The 14,568-nt window shown below is 40.1% G+C and overlaps 2 protein-coding genes across 3 annotated transcripts in view; one reads left to right on the top strand and one right to left on the bottom strand.

Moving 5' to 3' along the window:
• Nucleotides 1-11,569, top strand: part of PLCG2 (phospholipase C gamma 2) — a 104,897-nt gene extending 93,328 nt beyond the window's left edge. The window contains exons 30-34 of one of the 2 annotated variants that reach the window (XM_087729406.1): nucleotides 4,681-4,845; nucleotides 6,339-6,427; nucleotides 8,362-8,540; nucleotides 9,805-9,889; nucleotides 11,080-11,569. In XM_087729406.1, the coding sequence (XP_087585532.1) occupies nucleotides 4,681-4,845; nucleotides 6,339-6,427; nucleotides 8,362-8,540; nucleotides 9,805-9,847 (476 nt within the window). In that variant the 3' untranslated portion in view covers nucleotides 9,848-9,889; nucleotides 11,080-11,569. Of the gene's footprint in view, nucleotides 1-4,680; nucleotides 4,846-6,121; nucleotides 6,292-6,338; nucleotides 6,428-8,361; nucleotides 8,541-9,804; nucleotides 9,890-11,079 lie in introns of those variants that run through there. The other variant, XM_087729407.1, reaches the window with a different exon arrangement.
• A 1,241-nt stretch (nucleotides 11,570-12,810) lies between these two features.
• SLC12A4 (solute carrier family 12 member 4) overlaps nucleotides 12,811-14,568 on the bottom strand; it is a 65,076-nt gene continuing 63,318 nt past the window's right edge. The window contains exon 24 of the mRNA XM_087729208.1: nucleotides 12,811-13,943. Coding sequence (XP_087585334.1) covers nucleotides 13,852-13,943 — 92 coding nt within the window. The 3' untranslated portion in view covers nucleotides 12,811-13,851. The remainder of the gene's footprint in view (nucleotides 13,944-14,568) is intronic.

Below are 14,568 nucleotides of genomic sequence, written 5' to 3'. Positions count from 1 at the left end.
CTATACATTGTCTCTATAAATCTTGACCTTTAAAAATATGCCAGCGCTGCTGGGAGATCAAGATAGAAATGGAACATCCCAGGGAGAGCCAGATATTAACAATCTAGTGCTTAAGGAGATAGAATGGGCATAACTTCGAGCAAAAGTAAGAAATTTAGCAGGTAACGAGGTAAAGCCTGACTGAATGGGAAGACCTAGGTAATTGGACTTGATTACTTTGATGTAATGTCTGTTAAAAAAATTCTTAGGTGTGCATCTAATAACATGTAGAATTGAATTGAATTGATGGTGACATGTTTGATCAGCTAGCTAAATAAATAAATAAGCTTGGGCTTGAAGCTGTGGGGGAGGGAAGAGTAGTTAGGATTTAAGCTGCTCTCTGAGTTTCCCCACTGCTTGGAGAATGAGCCATAAGTTCTCCAAGGAAAGAAATTTGAAGATTTAAAGTGACAGAACCTCCTCCAGGCCTGAAAGTGTTGTTTCATGGTATGTGTGCATGTGTGTGTGTAATCATTTTCAGACCTGGAGGGAAGTTAATAATAGAAAATGGAGCTCATTGGCTTATGTACAGCTCCCTGAAATAATTGTAATAATTGCTTTGCATGAAGAATGAATGAAATGGGATTTTTGTATGTGAAATTGATTTACACAAGCAGTCTGATTGCAGTGCAAATGTATGTCAATGGTAAAAGTTGGTATGAATGTACTTTAATTTCTTTCATATAAAGAAACAATAAGTTGCAAGGTTATTTAATGATATGTGTGTGTATGCTTGTGTGTTATCATTTCCAAACCTGAAGGGAGGGTGAGATCCTCTAATAAATAAAATGAAGCTTGGTGGCTTGTGAAAAAGCTTCCTGAAATAGTTACATTGATTGGTTGGCATGAGCAAGCATGAGCAAGCATGATTGCAGTATGAATGTATATGTCCCCAATGCCCCAGAAAGTGATAACTGAAGAGATCCAAAGACCTGTGATTGCCTGCGTGAATCTCCCCCCCCCTTTTTTTCCCTCTGGGTCATTCTTTGGAGGGAAACAGGAAAGGTGGGGAGAGCGTGTGTGTCTGCTCATTTTTACAGTGAACGTGTGTATGAAATGCCCCCAGAGATACCTGTGAATGCCTCTGTGCATTCCCCCCCTTCTTTCCCTAATTCCTTTTGGGTATTGAAGGGCGGCTGAAGTTTTTCTGCTCATTTTAACCATTTTTTCCCTCTCTCTTCTGAGAAATTTGGAGTAAATGGGTGACTTGCTCCTTCACCTTTACCTTTTACTGTTATCTTTTCATCTATAAAAGTTATGCAATTGCATTTCCTTTTCTGCTCTGAATACAATTTTGATTTTTTCTCTTTTCCTTCTGGAACTTTTTGAGGTTTAAAATGCTTAATTAAACCTATAAACAGAAATGATTTTGAGATATTTTGCTTACATTTGTAAATGTTCTAACATACTTGTTGAGAATTTGCTTCCATCTGAATGAAATCTAATATTTTGGAGCGTTCAAGTACCTCTTTTTTAATTGCATTTTTTTTTAAAGCTATTTTTCTTCCCTTTCTCTTTTACACCTGAGTGCAATTTTAAAAGCTTGTGAGTCAAGGTACTCTACCTTATGATATTTTGTTTGTTTGTTTGCAACACAAGTTGTTGTCTCTTTTGAAAATTTACTCATCTTACTGCAAAAGTGTTTCAATCATAGAAGCAGTGGGAATGTCCTGTTCCATGAAATTTACATCATTTACATTGTCTGCCTTCTGGAATAATGTTTGGATTTCCACATTTGGACAGAATGGGTGAGATTCCACAACATGGGACTGTGTCTGTATAGAACTGTATATTTGGCCTCTCTTTTTCTTCACCTAAGACACAAAGGACTGCTAACTCTTGAATTGGCTGCTGGTGATTGCATTCTGATAAAACCTGACATGAGGAGAAAAAACTTACCCAAGCCTGGGACAGACTCTACCTGACTGACCACTCTTATCAGCAAGCTAAGCTTAATGCCATCCAGCAGATATGAAAGAATGGACTCTGAGATGGAGAAGTAAAGACCAAAAGACTTTCTTTTATCCCCAGAAGACTATAGGGGAGGGTGAAAATTGATCCTAAAGTTCTCTTTCTTTGCTTTCTTCACAGAAATTCATTGTTAGGTTTCTTTCTTTTCTCATTTATATTGTAATCAGTTTAATGTATTCATGTAAGAATTGTATTTTGAGAATGATAGCACAGCAATTCTGAACACCTTGGATTTATGTCTAGTGGGAGGGAAAGTTTGTCAAAAATGTCTGTATTTTCTGTATTGTAGAAGCAGCTACGCACGCACACACACACACACACACACACACACACAGAGAGAGAGAGAGAGAGAGAAGAGCCTATTCAGAATTAGATTGAAACTATCTCTTCCACACACAGTTTTTGCACATTAGCTAAACTCAATTTGGCCTCACTAAAATAAAAGCCAGGGCAGGTTGAAGAACCATCCCTTTTAAAATGGGCAGCCTATACCTTAAAGGGAAAGCAAGGCTGTGAATTTCTGCTTGTTTAAAACCTGTCTGGAAGCTCATATAAAGTGATATCTGAAACTAATTGGCATGGAAAATTGGATACTGTAAATTTCTTTCCAGAAATTTGTACCCTCGTTGCTAGACCTTCATGGTTGAAAGCTAAACACATGTGCATTCCACTCACATGTTTTGAAGAGAAAACAAAAGAAAGGGGAGTATGTAGGAAATTTAATCTTACAAATTGCTGTCTTCAAATTGATTCAACTGGCAAGGTTGTGGCCAATCTCAGTTGCAGAAATTGGTTCACGTACCCGTGCAAAAGTGGACAGGATTAATGGATGATGCAGGCTTCCTGGGAGGAATTTTTCGCAATTGGAAACAAGCCGCCTTCATGGCAGGCATGGCGCTCCTAGGGTTTCTCCTTTTACCCTGTTTAATCCCAGTGCTCCGAATCATCATTCAGTCCACAGTAGAAAGTATGACACAGGACAAAAACATTAACACAGCAATCTTTGATTCACAACACAAAGCCCTGCTAACAGCATTCTCTGATGAAGACCCAGAGAAAAACGATACTCCCTTCTGACTCCTCAAAATTTAAAACAAAAGGAGGAGATGTTGCGATATACGTGCAGGTATGCATCTGCCATACTGTAACACGTATAGAACAGAAGCAATAATTAACCATATGATTAAATCAGTAAACTAAAAGCAATAATTGGCCATATGATTAGATCAGTAAGGCAAACTGTCCAACTCCAAGCGTTGATTAAATCAGTACCCTTAACACTAAGCAGATCAGCAACCACAGACTTGTAACTAAGCGCTGATTAAATCAGGGGTTACAACTGTTTAACTCTCAAACATTAATTAAGCATTGGATGTTTGCATGATGATAAAAGGTTTATTGACTATGAGTGTTCTTCAAGTCTACATGAGAGTAAATGAGTTACCATATACTGTAAGCTTGCACAATCATGATTGGTCCGCATTGGCTATGTGAATCCACCCCTCCCTTGTGTATGATCAATAAAAGAAGCCCCCAGACTTCGTTCTGGGTCGGTTTCGTCCCGAAGGAAATTCGTGTCCGAGTCTTCTTTCCTCATTGGCTTCATGAACCACCCGCGGAGAAATCGCACCTCTCTTTCTCTTAAAGCAGTTTTCTCAACCTTGGCAACTTGAAGATGTCCGGACTTCAACTCCCAGAATTCCCCAGCCAGCGAATGCTGGCTGGGGAATTCTAGGAGTTGAAGTCCGGACATCTTCAAGTTGCCAAGGTTGAGAAACACTGTCTTAAAGCATAGCAATTAAAAGTATTGAAGCGGGCAAGAGACGATGGATGATTTATTTTCTTTTATGTTGTTATCAACTAGTTATAAAAATAAGAAAGGTGGGTTATAAATAAATTAAATAAATAACTAACAAACATTCGGCTGGTAGGATCCGAGAGAGTCTCTTTTTGCTGTGGTCCCCGCCCTTTGGAATATTCTTCCGCTGGTGGTGAAGTGTGTCCCCCACATTCCTCGCAATGTGGAAGAGCTTGAAAACTCAGCTTTTTTGGGTGGGGGTGCCATGTTGACTCACGGGGTAGAGAAGATCCCTAGCCTCACATCACCCATCATCTTTGTTTAATCTTTCCATTTAATTCTCCTAATTCTAATTGATGTAAGAGAAGGAGTCGCAGAACATGGAGGTGGTGTTCAAAAAGGGATCAACCTAGAATCTGTGAAGATTGGTATATAAGTGCTTTTACCCTTCCTCCTTCCTTCCTTCCTTCCTTCCTTCCTTCCTTCCTTCCTTCCTTCCTTCCTTCCTTCCTTCCTTCCTTCCCTCCCTCCCTCCCTCCCTCCCTCCCTCCCTCCCTCCCTCCCTCCCTGTGGTTAGAATGCAGTATTTCAGGCTAACTCTGTCCACAGCCAGCAGTTCAATCCTGACCAGCTCAAGGTTGACTCAGCCTTCCAGCCTTTTGAGGTTGGTAAAACGAGGAGCCAGATTTTTGGGGGCAATAGGCTGACTCTGTAAATTGCTTAGAGGGCTGTGAAGCGATATATACTGTAAGTCTTAAGTGCTAGTGCCAGTGCTAGAATAAATGGCTGAACCACAGTGCTTGATTTGGTATTCAGATTTTCAAGCCAGTGTGTGGACTCAAGCATATAACACAACATACATTTTCTTACAGATGACAATGGCCTTAATCCAGTTTGGGTACTCCAGGAGCAAGTGAAATTTGAAATTTATGACCCCAGCATAGCATTTCTACGCTTTGTGGTCTACGAAGAAGACATGTTCAGCGACCCCAACTTCTTGGCACACGCGACTTTTCCAATCAAAGGAGTCAGATCAGGTGGATATCAAATATAACCAGATTATATTCATCTTCAGATTTCTATAACATGTCTGACTGAGGCTGAAAGAGAGAGAGCTTGCTATCTTAGCTCAGTTGCTTGGGCTGAAAGTGAGAATAGAATTGCATGGCAATCTTCGCTCTGCAAGTTTTACCAGTGACGTCTCAAACACTTTCTCAACTCTTTTTTTTTTTACCTATGGAGTAAAGCACTCTCATAACACTATTTCCTTTTCAGTTTATCAGGATGTGAATCTTAAGTACGAACTTGATTGTTCTTGCTTGAGAGGTTTAAATACAGCCAGGTTTTGTTATTGCATTGGCCAGCTAATTGAGGATTTTTTGTGGGAGGACGGGTGGGAGGGGGGCTATACCACATCTAGGGCTCAGTGGCTAAGACGCTGAGCTTGTCGATCAGAAAGGTCGGCAGTTCAGCGGTTCGAATCCCTAATGCCGCGTAGCGGAGTGAGCTCGCATGACTTGTTCAAGTTTCCGCCAACCTAGCAGTTCGAAAGCATGCAAAAATGCAAGTAGAAAAATAGGAACCACCTTTGGTGGGAAGGGAACAGCGTTCTGGACACCTTTGGCATTTAGTCATGCCAGCCACATGACCACAGAGATGTCTTCGGACAGCGCTGTCTCTTCGGCTTTGAAACGGAGATGAGCATCATCCCTTAGAGTCAGGAACGACTAGCACATCTGTGCGAGGGGAACCTTTACCTTTATACCACATTTAGGGGCCTAGAAGCTAAAACATACGAAGAACGACAGCAGGAACTAGGTATGTCTAGTTTACAACAAAGATGATTAAGGCACTAGAGGCTAAAACGTATGAAGACGGTTGCTGGAACCCACTTTAATGAAAAGAAGGACCATGATAGCAGTGCTCCAATATCTCAGGGGCTGCAAAAAAGAAGAAGGAGTCAAACTATTCCCCAAAGCACTTGAAGGCAGGACAAGAAGCAATGGATGGAAACTAATCAAAGAGAGAAGATGCAACTTAGGACTAAGGACACATTTCCTGAGAGTGAGAACAATCAGTGGAACAAATTGCCTTTGGAAATTGTGGGTGCCACAACACTGAAGGCTTTTAAGAGACAAGACAGCCATTTATCAGTAATAGTTTAGGTCTACGAGAACATGGGGGTTGGATTACATGAATCTCCACGGTCCCTTCCAACTCTGTTGCTGTTACATCTGAACTTTCCTCCTGCTAAAAAATAGATAAAATTGTCTGGATAGCTTCTATTCTTCTTTTGCTTTTGACCTCTTGCAGAAGTGCAGATCTCTTGTGGCTGCTTGTGGTTTTTTCCAGCTCTGGGGCATGGGATTGTCTTGCGATCCTTCACGATGCCTTCTCTTTCCTGCTGCTTCCTAGTAAACTCTGTCCTTTCAAGATAAGAACAGGTGAGCCTCAGTCTGTCCCCTCAGGTGTGCAAGTCTGAGACTGCCTGGAAATGTCCATTAAAAGGCTTTTAATCCTACCCTTTTAGGTTATCGGTCAGTCCCCCTCAAAAACGGATACAGCGAAGACATAGAGTTGGCTTCTCTTCTAATATATTGTGAAATGCAGCAGATCTTGGTAAGTGGACATCTAATTCCACCTGTCAGTAGCTGGTAAAATCCAAGGGAAATAACATTTTGGTGAAGTATTGGTGCGCTTGCCACCTTGAATCTCTCTCTCTATAAAAATGGCTGTGTGTGTGTGTGTGTGTGTTCCAGCATAACTCTGGAACGACTCCAGCAATTTCAACCAAACTTGGTATACAGATGACTGGAAAAAAATACTGTGAGGGTAAGACAACCCTAACACCGCTCGGTGTGTGTTCTGTTAACATACAGCCTGTTGTGCCTTAAAATGTCTTCTACTGTATTGCCGGAAAATGTCTTCTACTGTACAGCTCAGTGGAGTTGCCATAGTAACAGCTTCACAGTGCTCCACAAGGGGGCTCCCTCTGGTAGGGGGGAAAATCCAACATTAGAAATTACATTTGCTCTGGACATTTTCTCCCTATAAATATCTGGGCAACGGCAGGTTATCAACTAGTTATTTATAAAAATTAAGAAAGATGGGTTATAAATAAATGAAATAAATAAAAGTGGTGTTCAAGGGGGGGTCAGCCTAGAATCCCTACAAGACACAAACAAACTAAGCTCCCTTTAAATCCATGGATGGACCCTTATCTAACTCGAAGCAAGTGCTAAATGTTTGTTTGAGAAGATTCCTGCGCATAGGCTGTTTAGCAATAAATCGGTATGATTGCACCTTCATGTGTGACCTGGTCTTTCACGTTTGGCAACTGCCCAGGGTAAATGAATGAATGAATGAGTGGGTGGGTGGGTGGATGGATAAACAAACAAGCAAGCAAACACATTGCGCTAAAGATGCTTTTTCAAGAGGCAACTGGACTTTCTGGGTTTTTTTTTTTTGAAGACCTTTCGCTTCTCATCCAAGAATCTTCTTCAGCTCTGGCTGGATGGTGGGGAATGGAAGAATTGATACGCCTTGCAGACAAAGCTGGTCCTCTGCATCCTTTTAGCGAGTCGTTAAGGCCACCTTCAGGTTTATCTGTGTCGCCAGGGTTACCCAAGTAGTGCAAATGGGCGTGGTGTCTTCTTGAAACTGCCGAAAGGACTGCGTTGTAGATTGGAGATAGTTGATGTCACATTTCTCACCCTCTCTTGAGAGGGGGGGCTGTTCAATTTTCACCTAGAAGGCCTCTTTGACCCCCTCTTTCAATCCAGTGGTCCTCTCTGTCTGTGGAATTTGCTGTCTTCAAAAGAGTGGCCTCTGTCTTTCAAATGCAGATGGTCTGCTGAATCTTCTCCTGATGGGTTTGTTCTCCTATGCTGTGCCATGCGGTTTATGAAGTAGTTGTCCTTTGGGACAACCATGACTTGAGTGACTGAGAATCTCCATAGACATAAATAGATTGAACCTTAAATTTGTTCGTTCAGTCGTTGGATTAGTTTCAGGAGTGTGAAGATCTGTCCGTGAATCTCAAAGACTCTGTGCCCAATCTTTCCTTGCACAGCACCTCATTTGAAAAATATTGACATGGCAGCTTTCCAAGATAGATAAGGTCTGTGGTCATAAATATTCCTTTAAGACTGTTGGCCAGGCCTTGGCTGAATGTGAATGAGAGGAATTCACGTTCGTTTAATAAGAGGGGTTTTGTCAGGCCCAGGACTCTGCCTCGTGCTTTTTGAGGAAGCCTAGGTCAGAACATTGCTTGAGCAGCAGACCCTATAACAGCAAAGCTATAAAAGAACATAAAAAGAACTATAAGTGTGTTCATGTTGATTTGTTTTAAAATAAAAAGTTCCTGCCTTTCCAGGAGTGACTCAATCCAGCCAATGTCTGGTATGACTTAATAGCAAAAATTGAGATGACTGAAATTTGCATCCACACAATTCTTAAAACCACCTCTGGCTTCGTCCATCAAATCTTGATTTTTGCTTCCCTGTCAGTTGTGTTCTAATGTTGCCTACACTCTTTCTTTTTCTCCTCTAAAGGAAAGCGAGGAAGATCTGTATTCCTCCTTTCGGCAGCTGCGTCAACGGCAAGCAGAACTGAACAATCAGTTGTACGACACCCAGCGAAACGCCCGGGGTACCAGTCGGGATGCTTTGCTGAGAGAGTTCAGCGCAAACGAGGGGCAACTGCAGCTCTATCAGGAAACCTGCAACAAGAGGTATGTGCCAGGCCCAAGGAACCAAGAACGACACCAGAAGTTACTTCACAGTAGTTTGTTTATTGTTGCTTGCCTATAGACAAAATCTTGCCAGACTAAAGCCCAAATCTCCATAATCTTTGGATATACCATGTGAAAGGTTAGGGAGCGTCCTCCCTGGTTCTCTTCCTGCATGCCAGGTATTCAGATTGACTTGTCTCTTTCTTAAAATGATCCTCTCTGTCCTGCAACTCTATTCCACATCTGATCACTGTATGTTGGGAACCACAGCGACGATTGAGGGATCCTCAAAGAACTTGATTAAGTAACTGAAAGAAGTGGGAATAGAATTGAATCCGAAATGACTATCCGTACTGGAAGTCAACTAGATAACAAATTCTGTTAGTCTATCCTTAGGAGAACACTCAATTCAAAGTCACTATTTTCAGAAAGCCAGAAAATACCATGCTTTATTTGCAGCTTTGTATTCTGCTACTAGTTGGTGGTTCGAATTCCTAGCGTTGCGTAACGGAGTGAGCTCCCATTACTTGTCCCAGCTTCTGCCAACCTAGCAGTTCGAAAGCACGTAAAAATGCAAGTAGAAAAATAGGAAGCACCTTTGATGGGAAGGTAACAGCACTCTGGCCAGCCACATGACCACAGAGACGTCTTCGGACAGCGCTGGCTCTTCAGCTTTGAAGCAGAGATGAGCACCGCACCGCAGAGTCGAGAATGACTAGCACATACAGTATGTGCAAGGAGAACATTTAGCTTTACCTTATTCCACTGCACTCCATATTGAGATGCTTATTAAAGACAGGAGTAAGCATTTAAATAAAAAGATTATAAAACCAATCAGGCACCTGGATGGAATTCAGTCCAGGTCATCGTTGATGAACGACTCAAATGATGTGGTTTCTCCCACTAGCATTGGTCAGATGGTCCTGTGGGCTTATTTTGGCTGTCTGAACTGCCTTTGGTACAATAAGCTTGTTATATTGCAGTTGTTATTTGCTGTTTTTGGTGTTGTTTAAATTGCGTGCACTAGCTTATGTTGCTTGTCAAGTGGCTCATTATATAAAACGAATACATACGTAGAATAGCTTGGAACTTCCAAAGTGTACAGTGGCATCTGCAAATTTATCTCCTACCAATTTATTACTCCATTTCTACTTTGAATTATTTGCATTTAAATAGTTTTAAGAAATCACCGTGCTAAGGAAGAAGAGAGTCCATGCATGTTATGTTGCTTTTCTGATTTCTTTTCCCCTCTGCTTTCTTTCAGAATGAGAGAGAAACGAGTTAGCAACAGCAAATTCTATTCTTAGAAATCGGAGTTTCCTTTGACGGGTTATACCTAAAAGTGCCCGGTAAGAGCCCCTAACTTGCCCTGAAAATATTGCTTAGATTAGAAGCTCTGTGTCTTGGAAGATGTCAAAAAGCAATTTCCTAACAGATTTTTCCATTTTCAGTGAGAAGAGGTTCTAGCTTTATTATCTTATGTTCCAAACAAAACATGTATATAGAGTGGGTAGATTAAAAAATATCAGAATAACAAAGTTGGAGGGGCCTTGGAGGACTTCTAGTCCAACCCTCTGGTCAAGCAGGAGACCATTCTAGACAAATGGCTGTCCATTCTCTTCTTTAAAATCTCCGGTGAGATTTTTCTCACAGAGAGGAAACTTCCTAAATTTTAGGTTTGATCTCTCCTTCATTAGTTTCCATCCATTACTTCTTGTTCTGCCTTCACATGCTTTGGAGACTAAGTTATAGATTTTTATATAGCACTAAACACTATTTTATCTTTTTTTTAAAAATCATTAGTGGTCCGTGGGATTTAAAGTTATGAATTTAATGGTCCCTGAGGTCCGAAAGGTTGGCAGCCCTTGATCTAGTCCAACCCCCCACTCAAGCAGACCCGACACTGTTTTTGACAGATGGCAGTCCAGTCTCTTCTTGAAAGCTTCCAGTGATGAAGCTCCCACAACCTCTGAAAATCTGAAGTTGAGCCTTTTCCTCTCTGTGTCAGCCACTCAAATATTGGAAGACTGCCTATTGTCTGTCACCCCCTATTCTCTTTGTTAGTCTAGACCAGTGTTTCTCAACCTTGGAGACTTGAAGTCCTGTGGACTTCAAGTCCCAGAATCCCCCAGCCAGCTGTGCTGGCTGGGGGATTCTGGGAGTTGAAGTCCACAGGACTTCAAGTCTCCAAGGTTGAGAAACACTGGTCTAGACATACCCAATTCCTGCAACTGTTCATTGTACTGTGTTTTAGCCTCTGGCTTCCTAATCTTAATTCCTTATTTTAGTTTCTCTTCTGTGCGCTAATTCTCAAATCTCAGCACTTTTTTTTTTTTTGCATCATGGTGACCAAAATTGGATGCAGTATTCCAAATATGTCAAATCAGTAAACTTGAACACTGCATATCCACGACGGGGTCCAAACTTCCTTTTTAAAACAAACTAGAACCCTAAACATAAACTTTTAAAAACATAACATGTATTTTTTTCCCCAAACCTAAAGAAACTCAGCATTATCCTTTTCTTGTGCCTTTGCTAGGCGACTCTGTATCGCTTGCCTGATGTTTTCTGGGATAGAAGGCATCCACAAAGTGCCTCAACCGGATTAAACGTTTTTGAAATGACATCCTGAAGAGAAAAGAGAGCTTAAACCTACCTGTGCTGGATTATGGACCATTCCTGATTATTCCTATGCAAGATCTAGGAAAACAAAATATCAGAAAAGAAAAAAACAAGCAACTTTTTGTGTGTGCATGTTTTTTTTTGTTTTTTTTTTAAAGTTGTAAAATCCGTTTCGGAGTTACGAGGCTGGAACGTTATTTATTTTTAAATGTATGTGTACGTCAAAAGGAATGAGTGTATGTATAAGGCTGAATGGCACTAAATTTACAGAGATTTGTACAATTTTCGGGGATTAAAACATGTAAACCATAAATGTATATATTTTGACTTGGGTGACTTTGTAAAATGGCTATTTTTTTGGCAGGTTTGAAGGCCTTGGTACATATTAAAATGATTATCTCATTTTATTATTGAATTCACTTTTCTTCCAGTTTCGACTAGATAGATGATAGATAGATCAATAGATCGATCGATAGATTAGATAGAGACAGACAGACATAGATAGAAAGATATAGATAGAAAGATAGATTAGATAGATAATAGTGACAGACTAGATAGATATAGACAGAGGCAAGAGACTAGATAGATAGATAGATGATAGATAGATGATAGATAACCTGTACATCATATATACGTGTGTGTGTGTGTGTGTGTGTGTGTGTTGTATTTGTGCTGATAAATAAATAAAGGGAGACTAGTATAGATCTATTTCAAGCTATTTAGCTCTCATCAGCTAGCCATACCCTTACTGGGATTTGAACCTGTGCTGTATTACATATTAGGCAGTTGTGTTAACCACTAAGCCACAAGGGTCTCCTCCTTTATCAGCTGAGCCAGGGAAATAGGTATGTATATAGTGACACAACAATAAATAAAGGGAGACTAGTATAGATATTTATTTATCAGCACAAATACAACACAAATGTAACAAAGGCAACAGTAAAAATATTGGCTTTCTGTCTGGATGGTCTCTTGTGATGAGCTGATAGACAGAGAAAGAAAGCAGTATGCCTCCTCCCATATTTGGGCATACCAGGGGTTGTGACACTATATGTATGTATGTGTGTGTGTGTGTGTGTGTGTATATGTGTGTGTATATATATATATATATATATATATATATATATATATATATATATGTGTGTGTGTGTGTATATATACATACATACATACATACATACATACATACATACATACGTACATATATATATATATATATATATATATATATATAGCACTATATATACTATAGCACTATACACACACACACACACACAAAATAATAATAATTTCTTAATAATAAAACCAACCAGAAAGATTGAATAGCTTATCAGCTATCCCCAACTTTGTGGTCCAAAAATGTTTTTGAATACAGTCCTCATGTCTTCTAGCCAAAAGACAAGGATAATGGAAGTTACACAACAGTTTAGTGATGGGACGAGCCTTTGAGAAAAGCAAACTTGGCTCAATGATCTCCATTTCGACAGACATCCCAGTTTGTCCTACAGCTTTTATCCAATGGGCTGTAGGTTCTTCTAGAGTAGGAGTCAAACTGTTTAGAGAAGAGGTTAAGATAAATTATTATGGCAGAAATACTTACCTTCATCATGATAAACAGTTCCATTCACTTCAGGTCATCCAATACAGATTCAAAAGTATGCAACGTTTTATTGGAAAAAGAGCGATACAGACTGTATCAATAAGTACAAATGAATGGATGTGAAAACTAATTTAAAAAGCTGTACGTTTCGAGTATAAAATGTCCTTTCCTTAATGTCTACACTCTTCAAACTGTATATGGTGCACTTAACATGTTTTGATAAGTGTAACCTAGTATATATTTGCCTGCAGTTTGGAAGAGAACAAAGCTAGCAGTAAACCTTTAAAAAAATACCCCTTAAGAAAACCTCTAAGCCGACAGTTGCAAATGTTGCCAGCAGGGTCTCTTTGTGCGCGACCTTAACAAATTACTCTAGGTGATCTTTTATTGCCATGGATTCTAATCAATAAATAGAGAGAAAAATAATAAATAGGTCATAGAGAGTCTATTTCAATCCGAGACCCCCAGTTTTGAATGTAACACTGCAAGAAACCGTTGTGTTATAATTTAAAACCGATGAAAGTATAAATTCTTTATCCAACACTGAAATTGTGGCTGTGGTGGGTTTACAAAAACTACACACATAACACATTTTAAAAACAATGCAGGGTTATTTTCAGGTAGAAAATACTGAGCAGAAAAAAACCCCACCTAGCAGTCCTATTAAAGTCCCCGTAAAATCCTAACGGAGAAATTGGTTTGTTCTAAATCCTGTTACCTAATAACCAAATCCAGTCCTCCTTTAGCACAAGGTACACAACATTAAAAATTTTGTACTTGGTTTTTTGAAAAAAAAAATAATAATACAAAAACCTCCTGCCTTGAAACTGCACACAAATCTGTCGGAATAGAAAAGCAGAAGCCAACCGGCACCCCAGCCTCTGCGATTAAATGTGTGTCCCTGGCAGAGATATTCAGATACATGGCAAATGGAAAAATTCACTGGAATTTGCGTTCACATCTGTAGTGTATTGGGGCACACGTGTGAAAACCGAGGAACAGAAAGCAAGAGGAGTCAAAGTCTTCTCCATCTGGAACGTCCTTTCTCGTGAAGCAGGTAAAATAGTAGCTAGAGAGGATCTTTTTGGATCAGGAATAAATAGTAATGACTTCTCGGCCACCTCCTCGAACAAGCAAGACTCGCTCCAGACCTTCCGTTAAAACTTCAAGAAATTCCATGTCTGGATCAGAGAGTTAAGGAGAAGAAATCATCAATCTATATGTATATATAAAAATAAATGACTTTCTGTGTGTGTGTATGTTCCAGCATAACTCTGGAATGCCTCAAGCAATTTCAACCAAACTTGGTACACAGATGACTTACTCTCTGGAAAAAAATACTGTGGGGGTTAGACATCCTTAACACCCCTCGGGAGTGGGTGGTCTGTTAAGATACAACCTGTTGTGCCTTAAAATGTCTTCTACTGTACAGACTTAAAATGTCTTCTACTGTACAGTGCTGTGGAGTTGCCAGAGTAACGGCTTCACAGTACTCCACAAAGGGGCGCCCTCTGGTAAGGGGGAAAATCCAACATTAGAAATTGCGGGAGGAGAGTTGGGATAAATAAATACCCAGGCAGTGCAGAGTTATCAGCTAGTATCAACATAATATGGAGCTGCTATGGAATGTCAAAACGTGCGTGTGCCAAAAAGATATTCTGAAACTGCAAATATATTGGTTAATCATTTGTCTGAAGAGTTTCCTGCCTAAGCAGGGGGTTGAACTAGAAGACCTCCAAGGTCCCTTCCAACTCTGTTATTCTATTCTACTCTACTCTATTCTACTCTATTTTATTCTACTCTATT

The sequence above is a fragment of the Thamnophis sirtalis genome, unplaced genomic scaffold, assembly GCF_051295495.1.
Source record: "Thamnophis sirtalis isolate CommonGarterSnake01/CBP01778 unplaced genomic scaffold, rThaSir2_p1.2 scaffold_14, whole genome shotgun sequence".
In the NCBI taxonomy this organism is placed as follows: Eukaryota; Metazoa; Chordata; class Lepidosauria; order Squamata; family Natricidae; genus Thamnophis; species Thamnophis sirtalis.
The sequence above is the reverse complement of the archived record's forward strand: the minus strand, read 5'-3'. Positions and strand labels throughout refer to the sequence as shown.